The sequence below is a fragment of the Dipodomys spectabilis genome, unplaced genomic scaffold (assembly GCF_019054845.1).
Source record: "Dipodomys spectabilis isolate Male_0828 unplaced genomic scaffold, ASM1905484v1 ptg000155l, whole genome shotgun sequence".
Classification (NCBI taxonomy): Eukaryota; Metazoa; Chordata; class Mammalia; order Rodentia; family Heteromyidae; genus Dipodomys; species Dipodomys spectabilis.
In genome coordinates this window covers 3889984-3915483 of record NW_024870832.1, presented here as the reverse complement: position 1 = coordinate 3915483, position 25500 = coordinate 3889984, and the positions used below count along the sequence as shown (strand labels likewise).

Genomic DNA, 25500 nt, shown 5'->3' with positions numbered 1-25500 from the left:
CAGGATAGGAATTGAAGGAGATTTCAAGAAAGAAAAACATACAAGATACAGAATTTAAGGGGGAAAAGGCTAGGCTGGCTATCGGGGTTTGAACTCAGGGTTTAGGAAAGGACCTTGCTAACTTTCCTCAGTTTCTGAACAGTTAAGATGTACCATACAGAACAAGCCAACTCCTCTGGTTGGTTTGCAACAATTAACTAGAGTAATTGCTAAGCTCCAATTGATCCGCCCTGTGGCAAAGAACTGTCTGTGCTCAAGATACCAGAATGGCCAGGCAGCAGCCTGACACTGAGGAGAAAGGAAAACCCATCAACCTCAAAAAGTCAGCCTCTTCCCTTGAGGGCAGCCAACAGTCAATTCTGACCCTGATATGAACATTACCCACTTCCCATGGACCACAAAAATCCCCTAAGCAAATCTGAAATGTCCCAATATACAAAGCAATTCAAGCATGCATAGATTTGCCAGGAGATGAGAGAGGTAGAGTGATGTGATTGAGCAGGAAAATGTTAATCCAAGCCAGGAGCTGGAAACTCACACCTGTAATCCTAGCTACTCAGCAGGCTGAGATCTAAGAATCCTGGTTCTAATCCAGCCCACCCAGGAAAGTCTGCAAGACTCTTATCTTTAATGAACCACCAAAAAGCCAGAAGTGGAGCTGTGGATTAGGTGGTAGAGTGCCAGCCATAAGTGAAAAACAACTAAAGGACAGCACCCAGGGCCTGAGTTCAAGAGCCACGATCTGAGCATGCACACACATGCACATGAAGAAAAGTGATCATTTATTCCATATGCATGTACACATACGTGAGACGTGAGTGAGTTTCAAAGAGGCAAAAACAATTATTGCCACAGTTTGGGCTGCAAGAAGTACCACGTCCTATCAGAAAGAAGTAGAGAAGGGAGGTATGTGGCATTCTGCCCTCAGGGAACAGCGCTCTGGGACATTTTGGGGGATCCCTCCACCTGGCCACCTCTATACTCCTGGAGGGTCAAAGATGGCAAGTTCCTCAAGAACCAGAAATTCACCTTTCACCTCATCCAAGGGACCGGAAGCTCCAAGAGGATCTTTGCACTCACTCCCCAAGGAATCCACAGGACCTGAGACAGAAATAGGACAGCGAAAGAATAGGGAAAAGGGGCAGGGAGTTCCAGGGGTCCCTGTGCAAATGGCAAAACGTGAAAGGGACTGACCCGAGTAAATACAGCAGGATCAGCAGGGGGGATGAGGGAGGGGAGCAGAAGTGATGGGGGAACCGAACCGGTCCTACAGAAAGCCTCACACCCTGGGGAAGCCGGCATGTGCAAAGAGGGTACTCTCCAGAAAGAGAACGCTGGACCAGGGGAGACGACAGGAGAGGCCAACGGACAGGCGGACAAACTGTAAAGTATGGAAACTAGAAATATGAGTCCCATAATGGGCACTAAGGGCCCTGGGTTCTAATTCTGACTCTGCCGAGTGGACAAATCCCTGTCCTCGGAGCCTCAATTTACCCCATGGGGGGGGGGGGGGGGTGGAAAGAAGGACAGACTCTTCAGGGGCTGCCTCTGAGGACACCGACAGGAGGAGGAGGAGAGAGAAGGAGCCGAAGGTCTGAAGTAAAACCCGAGAAGGGGGGAGGCAGGCGGGAGCATCGCTAGCCCCACCAGGCCCAAGGCACTCACCTGTCCCACCGCGGGGACCGCCGCCGCTCCCGACCTCCCGGGGATGCCGTCGGGCTGCCGCTCGCGGTACAGAGCCCACAGCCCCACGTTGGGCAGGAAGACCAGGGCCGCCAGTACCAGAGCCACCGCCTGCAGAAGCCGCTTCTCCTTACGCCTCATCGGGGACAGTCAGCCCCGCCGCCGCGCCCCGCCGGCCCCACCGCGCCGTCCGCTCCAGGCTCCGCGCCCGTCCGCGCGTCCGCCCGGCGGCGCCGGCGGCAGCAGCTCGGCGAGCACAAGCGGCCGCGGCGCCGGCCCCGCTCCAACTCCGCAGCACTTCCGCCCGTTCGCCGGCCAGGGAACCGGACGCTACCACTAAGTCACCACCGTGGGGGGGGTCTCCTTCGCCAACACCGATGTCGGGCACCGTGGAGCCACCAGGCCCGCAACACCCTCTTACAGACTTTCTGGCACACACCTGTAGACGTCGACCTCACATCTTCTCGTGAAGGGTTTCAGTCTACCCGGGGGCGACCCTGACATCCGACATTAGGTCTCCCCCCTCCTGAGCCGCAATGGTGCATCCCGCTCCTCCCCGGCTCCCCTACCGGGAGGAGCAGTGAGAAAGTGCCAGAGTTGGGTTGTGGGGCGCTGACTGGTGCACGCTGAGCGCTAGTGCGCCCGGTGCATTTTGGCGCGGTTCGAGTGCGCCCCAGGATCTGATCCTGGCCTTAAGTCTGCTGGGCGAGCTTCGGTCCAGAGATTCGAGCTCCTCCTGCTTTGCTTCTAGTGCTGGAGCCCTGCCGATGCACAGCCCCCCGCCCCCCCCGGGGTTCGGGGCTCTGCACTCGCCTTGGCTGGAGCCTGAGGACACCAAGACCTGCTTTGACTCCGGGATCTTAGTGTCCTCAGCCATGGAATGCGGTCCACGCTGTGATCCGTGTGCACTGTTCCACGGACCCTGGGTTTCTTCCTATCAAAGACCCCAGCTGTTGGGTGAGTGTACGCTCATGTTTAGAACTGAGTTCAGTCAGTGCCCTCTGCCCTGTGACACCTGCCTGCTCTCCCTACCAAAGTGGAGGGGAGGTGACCCGAACCTGTACTTGGGCCCCTTCCACACGCAGGTCCAGTACCACGCATCCTCTGGACACTCAGCCCGTGCATGGAGCCCTTCCCCAAACTTTTGGTTCAGGGTTTGTCTCCATTCAGCCCTATTTGGCAAAGCATCAGCTGGCACCCATGTGTTTCATACCCTGTACCAGGCTCCAGGAGGTCGTGCAGGCAGCCCCAAGCCCTGGGAGTGAAAATGACTGGGCTGAAACACTAAACAAACATGCAGTCACCCAAGACTGCTAATGGGTGCATCACGATGCTGAGGGATCTAAAGAAAGACTTCCTGGACCACAGAGAATCTCAACTCCTTGCTGCAGTGCTCATCCCTTAACTGCTTCTTCCCTGATACCCTCTTCTCTGCCACACTCCACACATGCCTTCTTGATGTTCTGCTTTTCCAGCTCGGCCACTGACCCTAGTTACTTACCACCCCCAGCTCTAGACCAGTCTGTCAGCTTTGTCTGCCCAGGCTGACTTTGTTTTATTTTTTTTTCACTTTTTAAAAATTATTATTTCATGCTTTAGTTTATGTATAAAATAAGTAATGTAATCAGATTCCTGAAGAGAGCATATTAGTATCAATTTTAACAAAATCTTCAGGTTTTTAACATCAGGTATCCAAAACAGACAACACAAATTCATTTAGTTCTGTTCTCACAACTTTAAAATTACCCAGATGAAATCTACACAAAGTTACATAGGCTAGGAGCTGGTGGCTCACACCTATAATCCTCTCTACTCAGGAGGTTTAGATATGAGGATTGCCAGCTGGAGCAGTCAAGTCTGAGATACTCTTATTTCCACTTCACCAGCAAAAAGGCCAGGATTGGAGGCATGGCTCAAGTACAGCATCAGCCCTGAGTGGAAAAAGCCAAGCAAGCCTGAACTCAAGCCCAGTACCAGCACACACATGTTCTCCAGAACAGACACCAAAATGTTAGCAAAATGGACAGGAGTTTTCCGGTATCCAAATGCATATTGCAAATACTCTTTTACTAAATGCAGACAAATTAATAACATCTAGAAAAAATTCTCTGACATTTTCATGTTAGAGAATGCAAATAGAACCAAGAGGAATAAAAAGATAAATGACTGAAAAGATGTTTTTCTTTCTAAAGAGTCTCTAAATATTTGTGTACCTGCCTAATTTTCTTACACCTTTTTCTATATTTTAGCAAGACTACAGCAAGGTTTTCCTCTTCCCAACCCTTACAATATCTCGTTCATCAATTCAGATATTGAGGTTCTCGAGGTAAGATTTTTAAGTTTCCTTATAACTGGCTCATTTCTTTTTGTAAGACTTTTTCTCTCTCTTGCGCTTTGTCTTTTTTTTTTTTGTCAGTCGTGGGCCTGAACTCTGGGCCTGGATGCTGTCCCTCAGTTCTTCAGCTCAAGGCTAGCATTCAACCACTTGAGCCACAAGTCCACTTCTGGCTTTTTCTGTTTGTGTGGTGCTGAGGAATCCCAGGCTGACTTTGAACAGGGATCTTCAGATCTCAGCCTCCTGAGTAGCTAGGATTACAGTTAGGAGCCATCAAGCATCCAGGTTCACCCAAAGGTTTAGATAGAGGAAGAAGTTTCTAGAGAAGAGAAGAGCAAATTTGCAAAAGCCCTGCCTCATGTGTCAACTTGTTGGATATTTATTTATTTATTTATTTATTTCGGAAAACAGCAAGATCAGTGTAACTAAGAGAAAAGCAAAAGCTATTAGTCGGTCACACTGGGTGTAAGGATTCTCATGGATCGTTAATGTGAAGGAAAGCCACAGGTGAGTCCCCACAGTTCACCTGGGTTTCTTATGCAAGCATCCTCTGGCTGCTCTGTTAGAGCAGTGTAACCTAGACTAGCTCCAGGCTTAGCAGTGATGGGCTGTTTTTTTTCTGACGTCACAGCTTGGGTCGTAACTCCTGTAACCAAACATTGAAGGCTTGGGTTCACCTTGTCTCAAGTCCACTTTCCTGGGGATGACACACAAAGTTAATCAAACTCTCCCGTCTGTAATGTTAGCTACTGAGGAGGCTGAGGTTTGAGGATGGATCTCTGTTTGAAGCCAGCCTGGGGAGGAACATCCATGAGACTCTTATGGCCAATAAACTACTCAGAAAAAGCCAGACACAGTGCTGTGACTCAAGTGATAGAGCACTAGCCTTAAGCACAAAGAAGCTCAAGACCAGCACCCACTGGTTATCCAAGCCCCAGGACTGGCAGAAAAAAGAGTTAATCAAAACTCTCCTGCCTTCCCTGCCCTTCCTTGTCAGCCTGGTGCGGGCTTTGTGTGCTTTGCCACAATGCTGTTGACCAGATCTTTGCACACAGAAATCCTGCTCTTTCTCATCTGCACTGGCCACCTCATTCATACTCCATTCAGAGTTGAACGTTTGTGCTCAAGATTGATATTCTACTGTTGAGTCTCAGCTCTACTTTGGCTTTTTGGTAGTTAATTGTAGAGAAGAGTCTCGCAGACTTTTCTGCCTAGTCTGGCTTCTGGCCTCCATCCTCAGTTCTCAGCCCTCTGAATAGGTAGTATCATAAGTGTGAGCTATTGGCACCCAGCAAATTTGACTACTTTTTTATTCCTCATGTATGTGAAAACATAGGTGTTTTTTTTAAATATCTCAACTAACAATGTTTTAAAGACTCATTCATGTTGTAGCATGGGTCAGAATGTCATTCCTCTTTAAGATTGAATAATGTTCCATTGGATGGATATACCACATTTTGTTTATCCATCAAGAGATATTTGGGTTGTTTCTACCTTTCCACTACTGTGGAATAACATTATATGTCATGGATAACATTATCTATCTTTTACACTGAGCACACTGCTGTAACAGAGCAGCTGGAAGCATCCTTTCATAAGAAGCCTAGGTGAACTGTGGGTCTTACCTATGGCTTTCCTTCACATTAACTATCCATGAGAATCCTTATAGCCAGTATGACCAACTTACAGCTTTTGCTTTTCTCTTAGTTACACTGATCTTGCTGTTTTCCGAAATAAATAAATATCCAATAAGTTGACAAATGAGGCAGGGCTTTTGCAAATTTTCTCTTCTCTTCTCTAGAAACTTCTTTCTTTATCTAAACCTTTGGGTGAACCTGGATGCTTGATGGCTCCTGACTGTAATCCTAGCTTCTCAGGAGGCTGAGATCTGAAGATCTCTGTTCAAAGTCACCCTGGGCAGCCAAAGCTGACAGACTCCTATCTCCAATCAACTAGCAAAAAAGCTCCAAGTGGAGGTTTAGCTCAAGTGGTAGAGCATCTGCCCTGGGGGAAAAACCCAAGCAAGGGCATAAGATCCTGAGTTCAAGCCCCAGCACGTGCACATGCGCACACACACATGTACAATAAACCTTTGTGTGGGCCTCTCCATCTTCTCAGGAAGTAGATCATTGGTTCTGTCTCAGCAAGCTCTACCCTGGCCAGCTGATCTAAATAAAATATGAACTTCTTTCCTCTCCAGTTCCTTGATTTTTCCTCAGAGGAGCTCTCAGTTTGAGCCTCCCTTACAGTGTGTGAGCTTCAAGCTCACTCTCTATTCTATTACATCCTTATCTCTAGCAGCCCCTGCTTCCTTTTATTGAAAATCAGAAAACTGGCTCTCCTTCTGGGCACAGGAGTTTGCAAAAAGGGTCCTCCCTCTTCCCTGGGCCAAGCAGCCCAAGTAGAGCTGAGACCTGAGGATTTTAGCTCATACACACCTCAACCATGGGAAGGTAAACTGAGGACCTTCCTAGGACAGGCACATTTTAACGACTATCTTCAGTAATTACTGCTTGAGCAAAGTATAACAATCAAGGTCATAACAAGACCTCTCCTCCTCTAGCTCCCTAGAGGACTCCAAAGGAAATTGGATTTGAGGTGTTTTGTCTTATTTATTTATTTATTTTATTTTCTCTGGGTCACTTGATCAAAGCTGCACACCAGCCCAGTCTTCCCATCATAGGGACTTTGCCCTAAGAGATCCAGCTTTAATCTTGGACCTCGTTCATCACTTTTACAATATAAGTTGCACCCAGCAGAGGGAGGGCCTTCTAGGACTTTATCTTCCTCCCAGTGACAAGACTACTCCCAGGGGAAAAAAACGGAGGTGACCACTGACTGAAACTGAACCAGAACTGGTACTTTCAGGACTGAGCCCTCCTATTGGGACTGTCGTGGGCATTAAATGAGATAATATATAATAAAGTGTTATCTAGCCCTGATGGCTCACATCTGTAATCTTAGCTACTCAGAAAGCTGAAGTATGAGGACTGGGGCTTGAACTCAGTGCTTTGGGCCCTGTCCTTGAACTCAAGGCTAGTGCTACAACTTGAGCCACAACATCACTTCCAGCTTTTTCCTGAGTGTTTATTGGAGATAAGAGTCTCATGGACTTTCCTCCCCAGGCTGGCTTTGAACCTCATCCTCAGATCTCAGCCTCCTGAGTAGCTAGGATTATAGGCATGAGCCACCAGGGTCTGGCTGCCCCCCAGATTTCTGATGTCACTTCCCCTCATTCTCTTTCTCACTTAGAACCAGCCACACACCTCTTCCTCCTGGTCCTGAGTTCATTCCAGCCCCGAAACTTTCACCTTAGCTATTGCCTCTGCCTGGTGTTTTTTTCCATACTGCCCCCAAAGCTGGCTCCCTCTCATCCTACAAGGTCTTGGCTTCAATGCCACCTCTTCACAGAGACCCTGTGTGTGTGTGTGTGTGTGTGTGTGTGTGTGTGTGTGTGTGTGTTCTGGGATTTGAACTCAGAACCTGGGCACTGTCGCTTAGCTTTTTTTTCCCCTCAAGGCTGGCATTCTACCACTTGAGCCACAGCTCCCACTTATGACTTATTGCTAGTTAATTGGAGATAAGAATTTCACAGATGTTTTTGTCTAGGCTGACTTTGAATCGTGATCCTCAGATCTCAGCCTCCTGAATAGTTAGGATTGCAGGCGTGAACCACCAGCGCTGGATTCACAAGGACTCTTTTAAGCACCCTGACCTGCACTTTTTATCTTTCTATGGTTGCTTCATATATTTGTGCATTAACTTGATTGTCATTGGGCTTCCCCAAACAGATGATTGGTTGTGCCTTGAGTGACTGCCTTGTCTGCTCCTAGCCTACACTGTGGACTGTTCACACCTGACATATACCTGATAAATGGTGAATCTCTCTCTCCTCCCGCTGTCTCCTTGCTATCCCATTTTAAATTATGTTTTGTTTGGTTCTGGGACTTGAACTCAGGGTCTGGGTGCTGTCCTGTCCCTGAGTTTTTTGCTCAAAGCTGGCACTCTATCACTTGAGCCACAGCTCCACTTCGAGCTACCTAGTGTTGGTGGCTCACACCTGGAATCCTAGTTACTCAGGAGGCTGAGATTTAAGGAACTCGGTTCAAAGTCAGCCAGAGCAGGAAAATCTGTGAGACTCTTATCTCCAGTTTATCACAGAAAAAACTGAAAGTGGTGCTTTTCAAGTGGTAGAGTGCTATCCTGGAGCAAAAGGAACTTTGGGACAGTACCCAGGCTCAGAGTTCAAGGCCTGGAACTGGCAAAAATAAAAAATAAAAAATAAATCTGGCTTCTAATCATGGTCCTCAGATCTCAGTCTCCTGAGTAGCTAGGATTACAAGCATGAGCCACCAGGGTCCAGGTCCCTTTTTATTTATTTATTTTAACAAACTGCTTATACATGGACTGTCTGGAAATGTCACCCAGAGGAGAGGTAATAGGTGCAGGCCTTCAACCTTCCTTGTATCCTGGTGAGGATACAAAACCTTTCCTACTAGCTGTCCTTACCTTGGCTTTTTTAGGGACTTTCAATGCTAATGCCATTCATCATGGGACCTCAAGCTAATGAGGCCAAACCCTTGAGCCAAGGGTTGTGAAAGAAGAATGGATCCACCAGGCTAGAGGCACTTGTATATGGGTCAACATGTTTTTAACATATTTTATTGATTAATGATTGATTGATTGATTGTGTTTATGTGCGTGCTGGTACTAGGGTTTGCTCTCTTGCTTAATTTTCCACTCAACCACTTTAGCCACACCTCCATTTCTGGCTTTTCATTGCTGTTGTTATTTAACTGGTTAATTGAAGATAAGGTTTTTTGCCCAGACTGACTTTGAACCACAATCCTCAGCTCTCAGCCTCCTGAGTTGCTTTGATGACAGGCATGAGTCACAGTGCGTGGCTTGTTTTTAATATTGTTTAACAAACTGCTTATTCGCAGACTGTGTCTCCAGTTTCCCACCTAATCATCAGAAGTCTTTAGCCCCCATTTCCTTATCTACTAAATAAGGAGGAGTGTAATGGTGTGATTTCCAGGCTGGAAACAGAGAGATCTGCTTAGCCAAAAACAAGCCTGAAAAACATGTGTCTTCTGGATCTCCAGTGAATCCTCCTCCTCTCTTGGGGCTCACCAAGCTCAACTGACACATTCCTGGAGAAACCTGATCTCCTTGAACAAAAGAAAACAATCTCCCCTCCCCCACTTCTTATGTTTTGTGTGTGTGTGTGTGTGTGTGTGTGTGTATGTGCATGCATGCACTTACAGCTAGCACTCTATTACTTGAGCCACAGCTCCATTTCTGGCGTGTGTGTGTGTGTGTGTGTGTGTGTGTGTGTGTGTGTGTATGCTTATTTGGAGATAAGAGTCTCTTGGACTTTCTTTTCTAGGCCAGGTTCAAACCAAGATCCTACAACCAGAGGCTCCAGAGTAGTTAGGATTACAGGCATGAGCCACCACACCCTGCTGTGTATACTTTTAACATTGGCTTGCTTACTCAAGGGCACACCATTAATAGTTGCTGTGTAGTACTTGACATTGGGCTGTCCCATTGGGTTGTAAGCCTCACGAGGAGGACCATGTACACATTGTGCTGTTTCTTGTTTGGTTTTAGTAGCCTTTATTTTTTAGAGCAATTTTAAGTTCCCAACCAAATGGAGCAGAAGGTACTTAGATGTTTTGTATTCCTCTACCCCTCCTCCCACACACACTCATGAAAGCATGCATGCTAATATTGATGAAAGCCATTTCCGGCCGTTTCTGTGATCAATTGAAGAGGCTCACTGAGTTTCCTGCTCTGGCAGGCTTTGAACCCTGATCCTCAGATCTCAGCCTCCTGAGTAGCTAAGATTACAGGCTTGAGCCACTAACACAGGGTGTCTGTGAGATTCTTACCTTACTACATTATTATTATTTTTTTTTTTTTGGTCCAGTCGTGGAGCCTGAACTCTGGGCCTGGGCACTGTCCTTCAGCTCTTCAGCTCAAGGCTAGCGCTCTACCAATTGAGACACAGTGTCACTTCCGGTTTTTTTTCTTTTTGCTTATGTGGTGCTGAGGAATCGAACCCAGGGCCTCATGCATGCAAGGCAAGTGCTCTACCACTGAGCCACCTTCCCAGCCCTCTCACTACATTATTAACTACACTACTTAACATGTTATTATCCAGAGCTTATAATGAACATTCGGCTTCACACTAGTGTTGTGCATTCATTGGCTTTGGACAATTGTGTAATGACATGTTCAACATTGCAGAATTATATAGAGTTTCACTGCCCTAAAAGAAAAATTCTTTGCAGCTAGGTGGTGGTGGCTCTCGAATATAATTCCCAGTAGGAGTGGCTTTCAGCTCTAATCCCAGCTACTAGTCCAAAGCCAGCCCAGTCAGGAAAGTTTGTAAGACAGATATCTCCAATTAACCACCAAAAAACCAGACAGGGCTCTGAGTTCAAGCCCCATGATCAGCAACAACAACAACAACAAAATCCTTTCTATTCTTCCCTCTTTATTCCTCTTCCTCCTTCCCCAACCCTACCTGAGGCAACCACTGATCTTTTAATGGGATACATAACTTTTTTTGCTGGCTACATAATTTTCCTTTTATAGCATGTCATGCAATTGGTAGCCTTTTAAGAATTAGTATCATTTATTTACAAATTGCATTTAGGGTTCTGCTGTGTGTGTGTGTGTGTGTGTGTGTGTGTGTGTGTGTGTGTGTGTGCGTGTGTGCGTGTGTGTGCGTGTGCACGCGCGCGCGCGCCCACGCCCAGGCATGCGCATGCATGTCCACCGTCCTGGAGTGAACTCAGGTTCAAGCTCAGGTCTTTGAGCTTTTTTGCTCAAGGCTATCACTCTATTCTACCACTTGAGCCACAGCTCCATTTCTGGAGTTTTTGGTGGTTAATTGGTTATCTCCCATACTTCCTGTTTAGGCTGGCCTCAAACCATGATCCTCAGATCTCAGCCTTTTGAGTAGCTAGTTACAGGCGTGAGCTGCCAGGTCCCAGCTCTTTCAAGTCTTTTTTTTTTTTTGGCCAGACCTGGGGCTTAAAACTGGGGCCTGGCCACTGTCCCTGAGCCTCTCTGTGCTCAAGGCTAGTGCTCTACCACGTGAGCTATATAGCACCACTTCTGGCCTTTTCTATATGTATGGTACTGAGGAATTGAACCCAGGGCTTCATGCATGCTAGGCAGGCACTCTACCACTGAGCCACATTCGCAGCCCTCTTTCAAGTCTTTTTATTTAAACTTCTGGGGCACAGTCTTGCAAAGCAGGATGGGAGTAAAAGGGTCAAACAGAGAACACCACTCTAGAGTCTGTATTTAGTGGCATTTTAGCTCCTACTTTGAATAAAAATAAGAGACTTTCAGGGTATGTATTTGAAATGACCTTTTAGTTAGGGAATTGCCTCTCTGTCTCCTGGAGTCTACTTTGTCATTTCCAAAATACAATGCCAATTAAATCAACCAAACCTGCCAACTGTAAAGGGAAATTATTCAATCAAGACACTGCAAGAGGGGCTGCGAAGGTGGCTCATAGTAGAGTGCTTGCCTTGCATGTATGAGGCCCAGGGTTCGATTCCTCAATACCACATAAGCAGAAAAAGCTGGAAGTGGCACTGTCTAAGTGGTAGAGCGCTAGCCTTGAGCTGAAGAACTGAGGGACAGTGTGCCCAGGCCCAGAGTTCAGGCCCCATGACCAACCAAGAAAAAAGGTACTGTAAGATGCCTCAAGGAGGCTAGTCCCTGACAAAGCAAACAGAGAAGGGTACAAATCTCAAATAAATAGGCTGTGTCTTTGGGTAGGTACATCAGCCAGTAGAGTCAGCTACAGACATGAGGTACATAAAGAGAACCAGCCTCTTGGCCCTATCACAGAATTGTCAGAACTTAAAAAAAAGAGTGTTGCCTGTTAAATTACTTTTCATTTCAGTATGAGGAAGAACAAAGTACAAATTAAAGATAGATGTGGAGTGCCAGTCAAAAGGATCTTCCTAGCAATCTGAATTTCTTTAAGGGTGTCTCCCTATAAATGAGGGAGTTGGATACTATGCAGGACCCAGTCCTGCATGTTAGACTCTCCTAAGGACTTAAAAAAAACCCTGGATATAGGCCTGGGAAGGTTGAACCACCTTAGAGTGCTTGCCTAGCATGAATGAAGTCCTGGGTTTGATTCCTTAGTATTATGTAAATATAAAGCCAAAAGTGGCACTGCGGTTCAAGTGGTAGAGCACTAGCCTTGAGCAAAAAGAAGCTTGACAGTGCCCAGTGCCTGAGTTCAAGCCCCAGGACTGACAAAAAAAACAAAAAGCCAAAAACCCTGGGTGGTAGGCCGGGCACTGGTGGCTTAACTCATACCTGTAATCCTAGCTATTCAGGGGACAGGGAACTCAGGATGGTGTATCAAAGCTAGCCAGGACAGGGAAATCTCTGAGACTCTTACCTTCATTTAACCAGTGGATAACCAGAAGTGGAGGTGTGGCTCAAATAGGAGAGTGCTAGCCTTGAGCACAAAAGCTAAGGGACAGTGCCTAAGCCCTGAGTTCAAGCCCTAGTACCAGCACACACAAAACAAAACAAATCCTAGTTGTTCATGCTCTATCCCAGGCCAATAAATCAATAAGGCTGGAACTTGACCCAGCCCTCGCCTAGTGATTTCTCTCGATAGTCATTTTGAGAGGTCACTGTCCCATCAATGGTTTTCTGAGCTTTAAAACACCACTAGGCCTTCTCATTTAAGCAGTAGGTCAGCTGACATTCCACTAGGTGGCACCTTCCAGCAAACTTCTGTGGGACCAGAGAGATCTTGCTCTGGTTCTAACGTCAAAGGATATACAGAAAGCAGGGCATGGTGGTCTTTGCTGGTAATAAGGGGTCTGCCGTGGATGAAAGGATTGAATTTGTTGGATAGCAACTGGCTGGTGAGTGTAGGAGCTACAGAAAGATAAGACTGGTCCTTGTTAGGAAACTGTGGCCATTCTAATCAGAACTGACTCCACCCTCTCCTGCTGGCTTAGCCAATCAGAACACTCTATTCTCTGGCTGCTGGGATCAGCTGGACTCCAGAAGGCAAATGTGAAACAAAAGGTGCAATTCTGCAGGTGTTATATAGACTAAGTCGAGGAAATAGTGGCCTCTCCAGTCAGATGAGACAGTATTGGATATAAATCTCCTTGTGAGGCTTATAGGGACATCTTGCCTAGGCTCAGACAGACCGTTCAGAATACCTCCATGAGCTTCTTTGTTTTGTTTTCCCACTGGGTTCAGCCTTTGAGGCAGGGGGAGGGGAATGGATGGGGTCAGGGTTTCAGAGTCGTGGTGCCCAGGAGCCCCATGGGAACTAAGACTGTTGCAGAAAGTGTGATTGAATGGTGTGTGCAGGGAAAGCCTGATGCCAGCAGAAACCTGCTGGTTTGTGTGTTTGTCCTGTTGTGTTTACACAAGATTCTGAATTCATGACATTACCCCAGTAATCAGACAGCATGAAGACGTATTCTTTTTCTTTTTTTGTCATGGGGCTTGAACTCAGGGCCTGGGTGCTGTCCCTTTGTGTTCAAGGTTAGTGCTCTACCACTTGAGCCACAGCACCATTTCTGGTTTTTGAGTGGTTAATTGGAGAGAAGAGTCTCACTGGGACTTTTCTGCCCAGGCTGGCTTTGAACCATGATCCTCAGATCTCAGTCTCCTGAATAGCTAGGATTACAGACGTGAGTCACTGACGCTCGGCTGAAGACCTATCCTTTAGTATCCTAATCCATACTACTTCCTGATATCCTGTTATCTACCTCTTGAATCTGCCCTTTGATCATAAACTGAGACTACTCTCAGCTAACACAGCCTCTCTGACCCATTAGAAACAGAGGACAGAAGTTCAAATGTTCTATCCCAGATTCCCCTCATCTCTCTCTTGACAAATGCATGCACAGGACTCTTTCCTACTGTCACATTGCTCACTGGACAGAATGGGCTCAGAGCCACAGCAAAGTATTGTTTTGTTTTTTTCTCCAGATCTCTATCTAGAATTGTGCCACAGGTTGGCTGTGTCCACCACCAATACCACAACTCCTGTCACACAACCTTCTTTGTGTGTGTGTGTGTGTGTGTGTGTGTGTGTGTGTGAGAGAGAGAGAGAGAGAGAGAGAGTGTCATGGAGCCTGAACTCTGGGCCTGGGTATTGTCCCTCAGCTCTTCAGCTCAAGGCTAGTGCTCTACCACTTGAACCACAGCACTACTTCTGGCTTTTTCTGCTTCTGTGGTGTTGAGGAATCAAACTCAGAGCCTCATGCATGCAAGGCAAGCACTCTACCACTGAGCCACCTTCCCAGCCCCCACACAACCTTCTTGAAGCCCCCATGTCTCTGGGTTTCCATCACTGCCCTTCCCAGCACGTGGCAGGGCTGGGGCTGAGCAGCCTATACTGTTTCTAGCCTGAGGCACCTACGTTATCCCTTGTGATCACCCTACCTTATCCTGTGGTTCTACTCAATTCTCCTCAAACTTTCCAGACTAAGAATACCAAGCCCCCAATTTTGTCAAGGTAGACTTTTCTGAGACAAACACAGAGGAAAGTGGAGCTGAGAAGTGACCCAATTCAACCCCTGATATCATCTGTGTCTTTACTCCAACTGACCTCCCACACTTAACAATTACCTAATAATGCTGATGTTTTATTGCCTAATAAATGGAGATTTATAATTGCCCTCTATACCTGCTCTAGGAGACATATTTCAGGTGTCTGCAGAAAGAATTCCTGATTGGCACCCTGTTTCTAAAATGACTAAATTCTCTGCTTTGTGGGCTGGCCTCCACCTCCTCTATGGGCTAGACGTTGACCTATGATTTGCCTGGCTGGGATTGAACGGTAGAGGATGAGCTGAGCCATTTAGACTTTCTCAGACTGAGATCAAGGAACACACAGGAAAGAAGGAAGAAATTACAGATAGGATTTCACTAATTCCTACCAAATCCTAGGTAGGTTCTATTCTTATTTTCCAGATGAGAAAGCTTATCCAAGCCATCCCCTTTCAGACTCATCTACTCATTCATTCAAGACATATTTAATAACTTACCATATATGGCATTGGTGCTAATGACTGTAACCCTAAACTACTTGAGAGGCTAAGATCTGAGGATTGAGGTTCAAAGCCAGCCTGGGCAGAAAAGTCCATTGGACTCTTTTTTTTTTTGGTCGGTCGTGGGGCCTGAGCTCTGGGCCTGGGTACTGTCCCTCAGCTCTTCAAGCTCAAGGCTAGCGCTCTACCACTTAAGCCACAGCACCACTTCCAGCCTTTTCTGCTTATGTGGTGCTAAGCAATCGAACCCAGGACCTCATGCATGCAAGGCAAGCACTCTATCACTGAGCCACCTTCCCAGCCCTTCACTGGACTCATCTCCAATTCACTACCAAAATATCAGAAATGGAACTGTGCTCAAGTAGTAGAGAGCCAGCCCTGAGCAGAAAAAGCCAAGTGAAAGAAGCAAGCCCCTAAGTATAAGTCCTAGTACTAGCACAAGAACAAAGAACCTATCACAAACCAACCTGCTACATACCAGGCTCTTTAGTAGCTGCTAGGGATTCAATGGTGAGCAGGCAAATGGATCCCAGTCTCACATAAAGCAATCCATGTATAACAGTTGTCTTAGGTAGAAGGAAGGGGAAAGGACATTACAGCTGTTAGGAGCAGATCTAGTATTAGAATCCAGTACTGTTGGAATCTAAGTTCAATATTCAGAAAAAGTTCCATTATGTTAACTCACCTGGGCTTTTCACCAAGAGAGACACTGGTTTAGCCAATGACCCTCTTGTCCCTTGTTACCGAATACTTTCTCTCTTTCTTTTTCTCTCTCCCTCTCCCTCTCCCTGTCTCTTTTTCCTATCCCCTTCAGCGAAAGTCAGACAGTGCAGTGTGCTTTGTACATTCCTTCTGGCTTCAGCTTCAAGTTTGCATAGCAATTTTCCGTGCATTGGGCGACACCTTGCTTTTCTTATGTAAGTTATCCTGGAGATCACTCCATATACATACATATTTCCCTATTCTTTTTTTCCAACTGTGAAATATTCTATGATGTGAGTGAAGTTCAGATAATCAGTCCCCTATGGACAGATTATTTGGAATTGTTTTCAGTCTTGGGCTTATTAAAATTATGGGAGAAACAGTAGCTTTGTTTACATCTTGTTCTACAGCATGGAAGTAAATCTTTTTCATCTTTTATTATTATTATTATTGTGCTGGTCCTGGAGCTTGATCTGAGGGCCTGGGTGCTGGCCATAAACTTTTATGCTAATGGTTAGCAGTCTATCCCTTGAGCCACATCTCTACTTTCAGGGGTGTTGTTGTTGTTGTTGTTGCTAATTAGTTAATTGGAAATGAGAGTCTCATGAACTTTCCTACCCTAAGCTGGCTTCCAACCATAATCCTCATATCTCAGCCTCCTCAGTAGCTAGGATGTCAGGCATTAGCCATTGGCGTCTGGCTGGACAATGTGTTTTAAAACATATATTTGATATAAACATTTAAACTTCCAAACCAGGCACCAATGGTTCATAATTGTAATCTTAGCTTCTCTAGAGCTTGAGACTTGGAGGGTTGGGGTTCAAAGCCAGATCAGGCAGATAAGTCCACAAGACCCAAACTCCAATTAGCAAAAATTCTGGACTAGAGACATGACTCAAGTGGTAGAGTACCAGCCATCAGCAAGTGAGCTAAGCAAGAACAAGAGGCCTTAAGTTCATAACCCAACCATATCTACTTTTTTTTTTTCCAGTCCTAGGCCTTGAACTCAGGGCTTGGGCACTGTTCCTGAGCCTCTTTGTGCTCAAGGCTGGTGCTCTACCACTTGAGCTACAGCACCACTTCTGGCTTTTTGTAAGTAGAGATAAGAGTCTTAGAGACTTTTCCAGCCTGAGCTGGCTTTGAATTTCTTTTTTTTTGGCGGGGGGGGTCCAGTTGTGGGGCCTGAACTCTGTGCCTGGGCACTGTCCCTTAGCTCTTCAGCTCAAGGCTAGCGCTCTACCACTTGAGCCACAGCGCCACTTCCGGCTTTTTTCTTTTTGCTAATGTGGTGCTAAGGAATCGAACCCAGGGCCTCATGCATGCAAGGCAAGCGCTCTACCACTGAGCCACCTTCTCAGCCCCCTGGCTTTGAATTTCTATCCTCAGCTCTCAGCCTCCTGAGTGGCTAAGATTACAGGTGTGAGCCACCAGTGCCCAGCAACATTTCTAACTTCTCTTAAAATTTACAAGATTTCCTGTGTGCCAGTGGCTCACACCTGTAATCCTAGCTACTCAGGAGGCTGAGATATGAGGACAGAGGTTTGAAGCCAGCCAGGATAAGACAGTCTATGAGACTCTTATCTCTTAAGTAACCACACAAAAAAGCCAGCAGTAGATCTGTGGTTCAAGTGGTAGAAAGATAGCTTTGAGCAAAAAAACTCAGGGACAGAGCCCAGAACTTGAGTTCAAGCCCAAGAACCAGCACATAAATATGCAAGATCTAGGCAATGTTAGGCCCACTGTCTTTCATGGTAATTACAAACTAGGGCAGGGGTCATCAAAGTCTTGACCTTAGAAGTTTAAGTTGGTGAAAATTCATTATGAAGATATGAAGGCTTCATAAGTGTACAGACACTAGGGAAGGCTGGACCCCAGATAACTGACTCTGAGTCTACAGCCCCTCCTAGCCACAAGTAAGAAAAGGAAGGGAGAGCAAGAGATGATGAGTATATAAAAGCACTGACAGTTCAGTATTAAAATTGGAATTGTTTTTCAGCATTTACTTAACTCAATATGTGTATCACACCACCCTGGAGTTGATTAAACTGTGGCTAATCCACATTCAGCACAGTGACAAATTGGTTTCTGTTTCTTCTGAGCAACTTAAAAAAAAAAAAAAAAGGGCAGACTAATGCTACTGCAGAAGGATTCAGGAGTTATACTCATTCATAAAATGCAAACTGCTGGATGCTGGTGGCTCATGCCTGTAATCCTAGATACTGAGGTGGCTGAGATCTGAAGATTGTGGTTCAAAGCCAGGAAAGTCTATGAGACTTTTATCTCCAGTTAACCACCAAAAGCCAAAAGTGAAGCTGTGGCTCAAGTGGTAGAGCGCTAGCTATGAGCACAATGCCCAGCCCTGAGTTCAAGCTCCAAGGATGACGTGCACGTGTGTGCACGCTCACACACACACACACACACACACACACACACACTCCCTGATCTAGTCCATCAACTCCTTGAACACAGGCATCTGAACAAACAAAACTTGGTCCAAATGCAATAATTATTTTATTGGAAGAATGCACAGGCTACTGCCATGAAAACCAGAGGAAGAAACTGATTCTGCCTGGAAGTCATGTGGAAAAAATCACAGAAAGGTGACATTTGGAGAAATTCTGAAGGATGTGTAAGCGTTTGGTAAGAAAATAAATAAATAAATAAAACGTAGGCAAGCACTATGGCTCACCCTTGTAATCCTACTACTCAGGAGGCTGAGATCTGAGAATCAAGATCGAAGCTAGCCTAGGCAGAAAAGCCTATAAGACTCTTATCTCTAGTTAACCAGCAAAAAGCTGGAAGTGGAGCTGTGATTCAACTGGTAGAGAACCAGCCTTGGAGTGGGAAAAGTCAAGCATGACCATGAGACCCTGAGTTCAAGTTTCTTTACCAGGACACACACACATATGTATATATTTATGTATACAAGTACGTATGAAAAAATTTTAAATGTAAAAAAAGAAAAAGAATATGGGAAAGAGTTTCCTTAAAGTAAACAATGTACAAGGACAACATTCTTTCACAAAAAATGACAGAAAAACAGTTTTAAAAGATTTGGGCAAGTGGCACTATGGCTCAAAGTGTGGAATGCTAGCCTTGGTCACAAAATCTCAGGGACAGTGCCCAGGCCCTGAGTTCAAGCCCTATGACCAAAAAAAAAAAAAAAAAAATTGGACAGCTGGGTGCCAGTGGCTCATGCTTTTAATCCTAGCTACTCAGGAGTCTGAGATCTTAAGATTGAGGTTAAAGGCCATCTGGGGCAGGAAAGATAGTGAGACTCTTATCTTCACATAACCAGCAAAAAGCCAGAAGTAGAGCTGGAACTCAAATGGTAGAGCATTAGCCTTGAGCAAATAAAGCTCAGACAGCACACAGGCCCTGAGTTCAAGCCCCAGGATAAGCATCCCCACCCAAAAAAAAAACAAAACAGTTTGTGCAATAAACAACACAAGGAAATCACAATCTAAGTTGACTGCCTTAGTTAATTGGGTGCATATGCCTACATGCACAGTGAGCTCCAGGGATTTAGACCGCAGAAATACTCTCAATTGTGATTCTTCCTGAGGTAGGCCCCCTCTGGAAGGTTCTATGGCAGGGGACAGTCCCCTTCTCTCTCGTAACACCTTACCAAGAATCTCATGTTGAGTCTTCTGGGCTGGTTCTGGGATGGTTGCTTGTCTAGAGAAAAAGACTAGCTCCACCTGAGTTTTATTTTATGAAAGTACGTGTATCCTGGTGCTGGGGCTTGAACTCAGAGCTTGGCCACGGACTGTCCCTTAGCTTTGTCACTCAAGGTTGACTCTTTTTTATTTTATTTTTTGGTTGGTCATGGGCCTGAACTCTTGGGCGTTGTCCCTCAGCTCTACAGCTGAAGGCGAGTGCTCTACCACTTGAGCCACAGTGCCTCTTCCAGCTTTTTCTGCTTACATGGTGCTGAGGAATCGAACCCAGGGCCTCATGCATGCAAGGCAAGCACTCTACCACTGAGCCACCTTCCTAGCCCCAAGGCTGAGTCTTTACTACTTGAGCCATCTCTTCTCTTCTGGCTTCTTGGTAGTCAATTGCAGATACAATGAGTCACAATGCCTTTTGGTTTGGGGATGGGGAAGGAAGTCCAAATTGGTTCTGATGCTCCTCCCTGGACCAATCACTGTAGCTGATGAGAATAATGTTCTGATTGGCTAAGCCAGTAAGAGAAGGAGGAATCAGTTCTGATTGAAATGGAGCTGTCTCCTTTCCTACCTTCAGTTTAATAAGAGTCACACTGACTCTCCTGTTCAGGCTGACTTTGAACCTTGATTCTTAGATCTCAGCCTCCTGAGTAGCTCAGATTACAGGTATGAGCCACCAGTGCCTGATGCTATTTAAGTTCTTAAGACCATCAACACTGGTGATAGATAGGGTCTTCAGGGAAATTATAGCCCTGTGTTCCTAGGAAACAAGATGCATGCTGGGTAGGAAAGACCTTCATGCCCCACACCAGTGGGGAGCCGAGAGCCCCCTGTGTCATTGGGTGAGGAAGAATTGGTGCAATTGGGTGGTACGCACATCTGGCTACTCCTGAGACCAACAGACAGAGCTCAAACTCACTAGACAGGCAGAGAGCCAGGAGGAAGGAGGAGGAATCAGAATGCAAGGGTTCAAGGACAATGTCTGTGAGCTGTGGAAGAAATGAAGGCTTGGAAGAGGGAACTGACTCTTCACAGCCCTACTGGTGGCAGCAGAGTCTAGGAGGAGCCTTAGTGCCCTGCACCTCAGGACATGGCATGCCTGCAGCGAGCTGGTATTCATCTGAGGAGACAAGGTGGCCTCCAAGAGGGCAGTGACATTAATTGGAAGCCCTGGGATCACTTGTACTGTGGCAGATGCCAGAGGCAGCAGGCTCAGTTGCCACACTGTCTGTCCCAGGCTTATTACCTTATGTTTGGGCTAGACATCATAATAGATTCCTGGGACCAAAGACTGAATGACTCAGTCAAAATAGGAGGGGGTGAAAATCAATACCAATGATAGCAAGGGAGTGAAGAACCAGTGTAGGAAGCTAGGGATGATGGGAGGCCTGAAAAAGGAATCAGAAAAGAGAAGCAGCCAGGTACTGGTGGCTCACACCTATAATCCTAGCTGATCTGAGGATTATGGTTCGAAGCCAGCCTGGGAAGAAAAGTTCTATGACATTCCAGAAATAGAGCTGTGGCTCAAGTGGTAGGGTGCTTGTCTTGAGCAAAAGCTCAGGGACAGAACCTAGGCCCTGAATTCAAGCCCCAGGACCAACATAATAGAAAAAGAAAAAAAGAGCTGCTTGGGCCTGAAGGTCTCAAAGTTTAGTTTTCTAATTATTCAATTTATATGTATATTTTTTATTTTACTTTAGTAATGTAATATATTCATATGCTTATACAATGAAACAATATAGACATCTTGTAATAAAAAGCAACCCCTGCCAAGTCCTGGGCCACTAACTTTTTAATGATTTGTTTTTAGCCTGGCTAACATTTTCTTCCTTCCTTCCTTCCTTCCTTCCTTCCTTCCTTCCTTCCTCTTTCTTTCTCTCTCTCTTTCTTTCTTTCCTTTCTCCTTCTCTCCTTCCCTTCCTTCTTTTCTTTCTTGCTTTCTTCTTTTTTTCTTTTGTCTTTCAGTACTGAGGTTTGAACTCTGGGCCCCGTGGTTGTACTCTACCATTTGAGATGTCTGTAGCCCTGCTTTTTTTTTTTTTTTTTAATAACTAAGAGAGCTAGCAGTTTTGTTTTGTCTTTAACTTTTTTTTTCTTTGGTTAGTTGTGGGGCTTGAACTCTGGGCTTGAGTGCTGTTCCTGCGCTCTTCAGCTAAAGACGAGCATTCTACCACTTGAGCCACAGTACCACTTCCGGTTTTCTAGTGGTTTATTGGAGTTAACAGTCTCATGGACTTTCCTGTCCGGGCTGGTTTTGAACCACAATCCTCAGATCTCAGCCTCCTGAGTAGCTAGGATTACAGGTATGAGCCACCAGTGCCCAGCAAGCTAATAGTTTTATTTTCACATTTCACAATACAAATGAAATCTGTATTTTCTGTCCCGTTTCTCTCCTCCACATCTATTCTCTTAATAAAAGGAAGCAAGTCTTCCTTGTCATGCTGTTGGAAAACATCCAGTGTCACCAATGATCTCCTGGTGAAGTTGCGCAAATAATTTACAACTGATAAGGTCCCTTCTACCCTTTACTCTTATCTGTCTGGTCCAGTTATTCCTGACCGAGTGGGCACCATCATGGGACAAGCAGGAGGCCCCATCATTGGAGGCCCAGGCATCATTGGCATGTGACCTCCCATGGGTGGCCTCATTCCAGGAGCAGGTCTCACAGGCATCATCCCAGGAGGAAGTGGGCCCATCATTGGCATTATGGGAGGGCCTCCCATGTGGGGAGCTGGCATCATTCCAGAGTGAAGAGGACCTGGGAGATTGGGAGGAGGTGGGAGGATCATTGCCCCCACAGGAGGAGGAGCAGAGAATGGAGTAGGAGGTATCTTTCCTTGCTGAAATACAGCAGTTAGAACAAAAGAATGAAACATACTTGTCTTGTTGATCAGGCTCTGAACCTGTTCTTCCAGCCATTTCTTTTTCTTTTTTTGGTTGGTCGTGGGGCTTGAAGTCTGGGCTTGGGCACTGTCCCTCAGCTCTTCAGCTCAAGGCTAGCACTCTACCGCTTGAGCCACAGCGCCACTTCCGGTTTTCTAGTGGTTTATTGGAGATAAGAGTCTCATGGACTTTCATGCTTGGGCTGGCTTTGAACAGTGATCCTCAGATCTCAGCCTCCTGAGTAGCTAGGATTACAGGCTTGAGCCACCGGTGCCCGGCTTCTTCCATCCATTTCTTTATTGTGTTCCTTCCACTTCTGATAGTAGTCTTTTATATTCTCTTTGTGTTTCCTACCACTGTAGTGTGTCTTTCTCACAGATGGAGAGTCATGAGTGAGGTATGTTTCACAGTAGTCACAATAAAACTTGGGCATGTTGCTGTGTGGACTGTTGCCTTGCTTTTTTGTACTTATTTATTTTTGTTGGTTTTGAGGCTTGAACTCAGCCTGGGTGCTGTCCCTTAGCTCTTCAGTTCAAGGTTAGCACTCTACCAATTGAACTACAGCGCCACTTCCGGTTTTCTGGTGGTGTATTAAGAGACTCCTGGACTTTCCTGCCCAGGCTGGCTTTGAACCACGATCCTCAGATTTCAGCCTCCTGAGTAGCTAATACTACAGGTGTGAGCTACTGGCACATGACTTTGTAACCCTGCTTTTTTTTTTTAAAAAATGTATTTTTTATGTTTATGTGGTACCAAGGAATCAAACCCAAAGCCTCATGCATGCTAGGCAAATAATCTATCACTAAGCCACATTCCCAGCCCCCAGCCCTGCTTTTTAACTGGTTATTTTGGAGATGGAATCTAGCAAACTCTTCTACCTGGACTGGTTTTGAACCATAATCTTCTAGACTTCAGACTTCCATAGACAGAAGCCACCAACACTCAGTTTGGCTACAATTTCCTTTTTCTTTTATTTGTGTCTGAGAGCAGGACTCCAACTTTATTTCTGACATATTTGCTCATAGGCTATTGCTCTACTACCTGAGCCATGCCTCCAACTCCTTGGCTAACATTTTCTTTCTTTTATTCTTTTGTTCTTTCTTTCTCTTGGAGCTTGAAATCTGGGCCTGGGCACTGTCCCTGAGCTCTTCAGCTCAAGGTAAAGGCTCTACCACTTGAGCCAGCACTCCACTTCTAGTTTTCTGCTGGTTAATTGGAGATAAGAATCTGATGGATTTTCCTGCCCAGGCTGGCTTTGAACCATGATCCTCAGATTTCAGCCTCCTGAGTAGCTAGTATTATAGGCGTGAGCCACCAGGACCTGTCTTGGCTAACATTTTCTAAGTGTGCTTGTCACATGCCAAGCCCTTGGTGTACATTGCTTTGTCCAGCGCTCACAAGATACCATTTCTACATTCATTTTATAAATGGGAACAAACGGTGTTGGAGAGTTAAGTGATCAGCCCAAGGTCACACAGCTCCTGAGCAACAGAAATGAGATTCTAGCTCAAGCGAACGTTTGACTCCAGACCCTGGGAGTGTGTTCACTCACCACACTCTGGTGATTCCTGTCAGAGATGGATTACCTTTGCTCCCTGATTTACCCACTGGAGACATTATCTATTGACTCCTTAGCCTGATTGATGAAGACTCATTACACTGAATCCCCTGTCTCTGTCTACCTATTTTAGACCCATATGTGGTAATGGTATTTACTTGTGTGTTGGGTACCTTTGAGGCTTTAAAGAATTCACTGAAACCTCAATTCCACCTTCTTACTCTACAAACAATTGTTGATCGCTTATGTAGAGAGTCATTTGGGAGTTGAAGAGTAGAAAGACAATCTTGGATTTTCTTATTATCCATCCTCATCTAGGATAACACCAGCAGTGGCAAGTGCTTGATAAATATCTGTGTCTGCCAATGTATACAGAGTAACTGAGCTCTGAATGTGGGAGATGACCAGGAAATCTCAGGCAAGTGAAAGGCAATGTAATTGCAGCCTGCAGTGTCAGCCTGACTTCAGAGACACAGCCTCCTGCTGAGAAGGAAAGAAGGAGCTACAAAATGGAAATTGAAGGCAAATCACTCTGGAGCAGCTGTCTGGAAGCACTTCCCTCATGAGACACTGGGTGTGCAAAATGACCTCGATCCAAGGTTGTCTCAGATTTATATACCTGAACTGGCCTGGCCAGCTACCCCTGTCCCCCAAGAACTCACTCTACAGAGCCTTCTTACCGTCTCTCCCTTCTGAGACTGGCTGTGGAAAACCCAGCAGTTAGAGATACAGCCACCTGCTGCAGGAGTTCAGAAATAAAGTGCAACTTGGCACTGGGGGCTCAGCCCTATAATCCTAGCTACTCAAGAGGTTGAGATTTTAGGTTTCAGGTGCAAAGCCAGCCTGGGCAGGAAAGCCCATGAGACTCATCTCCAATTAACTACTGCAAGCATGAAGTAGAACTGGCTGGACCCCACCTCAAGTTTCTGGAGTGAGGCCCAAGAATTTGCCAAACATCAGGTGAGCTGGAAGCCACTAGTCTTATTTTCACCTTGATAATGACTGCAGGATTACCTCTGGTAATCATCGGCAGGTGATCTGAGACTGTTTTCAAAGATGATGAGATTTCATGGGCAACTTTCAGGTGAGATAGGGAAGCAGATAGGATCTAATCATTGAGGTGACCTTCTTCCCCTTTTGCAGGCAGGAGCGACAGCTCAATATTTCATGTCCTTTTCCTTTGCTTCATTTGCTCTGGGAAGGACTGCCTCCCAGGCTCTATGCCAGGCTTGGATGCCAGACTGAGACCAGAGACTGAGGGCTCCCAGGAAGCTTGATTGTTCCCTAACTGCTGCAAGTGGCCTGAACATTCCAAACCCTCTTTGGTCTCAGTCCATGATCAGCTGCTAGTACAGAGCAAGAGATGGCTGGACAGAGCAAGAGATGGCTGGACAGAGCTCATGGCTGGAGCAAGAGAGGCAAGACAGAACTCCCTAATTAATTCTGCCCAGCCTGAAGGGGACGAGGAGGTTTTGCAGGTTTTGTCGGCAGAATTTCAAGAGCTTTCAACTCAAAAGCTTCAAGGTGTGGGGCAGAGCTGGGACTGAAAAGAGGGGCCACCAAGAGCCAGGCTATTGCCAAATTCCAGAGCGAAGCTCC

At 46.0% G+C, this 25500-nt stretch overlaps 2 protein-coding genes across 2 annotated transcripts in view; both read right to left on the bottom strand.

Moving 5' to 3' along the window:
- The window catches only part of Galnt10 (polypeptide N-acetylgalactosaminyltransferase 10), a 235968-nt gene extending 234109 nt beyond the window's left edge, over positions 1-1859 (bottom strand). The window contains 1 exon segment of the mRNA XM_042692394.1: positions 1666-1859. Coding sequence (XP_042548328.1) covers positions 1666-1824 — 159 coding nt within the window. The 5' untranslated portion in view covers positions 1825-1859.
- A 12481-nt stretch (positions 1860-14340) lies between these two features.
- LOC122118558 (U1 small nuclear ribonucleoprotein C-like) lies at positions 14341-22789 on the bottom strand. Its single transcript, XM_042692400.1, has 4 exons — positions 22653-22789; positions 21990-22374; positions 20686-20688; positions 14341-14355 (listed from the first exon to the last, which is right to left on the bottom strand). The coding sequence occupies exons 1-2, from the start codon at positions 22774-22776 to the stop codon at positions 21992-21994; spliced, it is 507 nt and encodes a 168-aa protein (XP_042548334.1). The 5' UTR covers positions 22777-22789; the 3' UTR covers positions 14341-14355; positions 20686-20688; positions 21990-21991.
- Between the last annotated feature and the right edge of the window lie 2711 nt (positions 22790-25500).